General features: G+C 56.5%; 1 protein-coding gene across 1 annotated transcript in view; it reads left to right on the top strand.

Moving 5' to 3' along the window:
* FHL2 (four and a half LIM domains 2) overlaps positions 1-2,889 on the top strand; it is a 37,823-nt gene that overhangs the window by 20,870 nt on the left and 14,064 nt on the right. The window contains exon 2 of the mRNA XM_006759525.2: positions 30-204. Coding sequence (XP_006759588.2) covers positions 198-204 — 7 coding nt within the window. The 5' untranslated portion in view covers positions 30-197. The remainder of the gene's footprint in view (positions 1-29; positions 205-2,889) is intronic.

Here is a 2,889-nt window from a genome sequence, read left to right as displayed (position 1 = left end):
ACCTGACTGTCTCTGTGTCTGGTCTGCAGGACTTGTCCTATAAGGACCGGCACTGGCACGAGGCCTGCTTCCACTGCTCCCGCTGCGAGAACTCGCTGGTGGACAAGCCCTTCGCCGCCAAGGAGGACCAGCTCCTCTGCACCGACTGCTACTCCCACGAGTACTCGTCCAGGTGCCAGGAGTGCAAGAAGACCATCATGCCAGGTCAGGCGCCCCGCGCACGCGGCTCCTCCCTCCCTGCGCTCACGATTCTGTACCGTGGTCGTGTTGGCCAGCATGCCTGTCCCCCGCGTGCCCTGCGCAGCAGCTGGGTGTGCATAGTGGGTGGAGAGGCAACTGGTCCTCCGTCCTGGAGCTCACATTCTGCAGACGGACCCACCTTCAGAGCAACCCAGACGCTCCTGCAGCAAGGACTGGCCCTCGAGGGGGGGCGGGGGCTGTGTCCCTCGTTGTTTAGGAGGAAAGTCGTTGGTTTTGTTTTGGTTTTTGCGGGAGGGAGGAATGTTTCCTTTTAAAAACTAGAGCGAACAAATATATGTGACATTTAAAAAATAGACCTTGTGAGACATAGAAATGCGAGAAGTAGAGCGCCCTGTGCGGGCCTACGACTTGGACCTGCCGCTGACACAGGTGCAGGCCTCGCTGTGGCCAGTCCGCCGGGGCACACGCAGGGCCGGCCTCCACGCCGCCCACGAAGTGGGCCCGGAAGGCAGACTTGACGGGTTTACAAATAAGAACACAGAACTCCCAGGTACGTCTGAACGTCAGCTCATCTTCTAGTGCCTCCCATTCGGGACCTTTAATCTGGCATCCCTACCGGGGAGCCACGTGAACCAGGACAGACCATGGAGCACAGAGCGGGGAGCAGCGACTAAGTCCCCGGAGCCTGCGCACGGCCGGCCAGCTGGTACAGATGGCCTGCATGAGGGTGCCACGGGGCGTGGAGGACTTGGGGCCTGAGGACTCTGAGGTGGTCAGGAGGGCCCGGGAGGGCCCACGGAGCCAGCCTCGGGCACAGTGGCCCTGGGAGTGAGGGCTGGCGACATCCCCCCGCCGCCCCCCCACGAGACTGCTGCTTTATGCTGCTTTAGGGAAGCTCGGCCTCACGGGCAGGCTTAGAACTAAGGGGCACATTAAGAGAATGGCACCCACAGAAATGATGCAAGAAGTAATCTGATAAAGTATGTGTGGGGTTTTAAAAAGTCGGACTAAAGAGTAAATTAAGCTAGCGATTCTGCCTTAAAGTACATGGAATAAGTGATTTAGGCTTGTGATTTTAAATGGAAAATGTCTTCATTGATAAACTGTTTGGACATTTAAGGGATCTTATGATTCCCCATGGTTAGAAGTTTTCTTCATTTTAACAATTACTTCAGAACTTGAGGTTCAGTTTGTTAGTTGAGGAACTTTAAAGGGATATCAATTTTCAGAAGTAGTATTAAAGGAGTTCAGTTCACCACATTAACAACAGAATCAAATGTAAAGGCCCCTGAAAAGTGATTTTTAAAATTCACTATATTCATGAATGCAATAATGGATGTGTCATGTGAACTTGAGGGTTTTGAGTTTGTTACCTCAATAGATTGAATGCTAATTTTTAAAAACTAAGGCGGCGGCTGCGTAATCATAGGTCATGCAGCTGGGGTCCCAGTGAGGCTGCAGAGGTCACGGAGTGGCCGGCTCTCCACGCTGCCAGGGCCTGCTTGTCAGGCTCTGAGTTTGTGTTTTATTTTTGGTTTGCTCTGTTTTTGGCAACAGAGATACTGAAGAGTTCTGAGCAGGAGACCGGCATGTGGGAGGTGTTATTTTAGGGAGATCTATTGCCGTAAGAAATCATAACCTTCGGAAAGGCAAGGGCATAATTAGGTCTCAGTCAGATGGTTCTATTGCTACTGCATTCTCCCGGTTAATACATCTCACAAGTAACTGTGATGTCTTATCATGGGGAGCAGAGGCCAGGCCACGCCCACAGCCCTGCCACCGGAAGACTTTCACAAAATGACATTAACACTGCACCTGTTGGAACCGAGCAGCCCACATGTGGAGGCAGTGGGAATGCCAGCTGCAGCCCACTTCCACGTCCACACGCAGGGACACACAGTCCTGCACAGGACCCTGGGCTCATGGACACACAAGCCAAGCTGTATTAGGGTTCCACACCCAGAACCCGGGAAGGGCCCGTGGGCCGCTCTGAGCGGACGCCTGCCACCTCTGTTCACAGCCCCTCACCCGCCCGAGTTCTCCCGGGGCGGCGGGCCCTGCCTCCGCACTCCCTGTCCACTCGGGGCCCAGGGTTTGCACTTGCTCTGCGGAGTTCTGCCCTTTTGCAAGGAAGCCCTGTGGGCCCCTCTGCTTCTCTAGGTCCTCCCCTCACTGCCCTGCCTGGAGGACCAGGGCAGGATGGGAGCCCTTCTTGGGGGAGGGGGACCCAAAGGAGGAAGTCCCAGGCCAAGGCTCGCGCTGGAGCTGCCGGGACTGGTGGGGGCGCACAGGCCGAGGTCCCGCCTGCAGGTGGTTGTGAGCCTGCGGAACGGCGAGGTCTTCCCGGGGGAGCCCGGGCATCCTGACAGGCGGTGCAGGTGCGGAGGATGCCCAGCACGGCCCTTGGAATGAGAGCTATGTGGAATCACACAGTGCGAACGTGTAAAAGCATGGACAGTTCTAAGCTTAAATGGCCTTCAGGGTCACCTGTGTCAGCTCACCAGGGAGGACACCGGAGGTCCTGGCCAGGCTGCTGCAGGGCTGGGAGCCACCTTCTGGCGCAGGTAGGAGGGCACGCAGGGGACTCAGGGGGGCAATACTGACTGCTTCCCGCCTCGGCACCGCGTTGATTCTGAGGTGGAGAAGCCGGATGAGCCTCTGCAGTGTGGGCAATCCCCCCGCCTACCC

This window comes from Myotis davidii, unplaced genomic scaffold (assembly GCF_000327345.1).
Source record: "Myotis davidii unplaced genomic scaffold, ASM32734v1 scaffold614, whole genome shotgun sequence".
Classification (NCBI taxonomy): domain Eukaryota; kingdom Metazoa; phylum Chordata; class Mammalia; order Chiroptera; family Vespertilionidae; genus Myotis; species Myotis davidii.
This window is presented reverse-complemented; position numbering and strand designations above follow the sequence as displayed.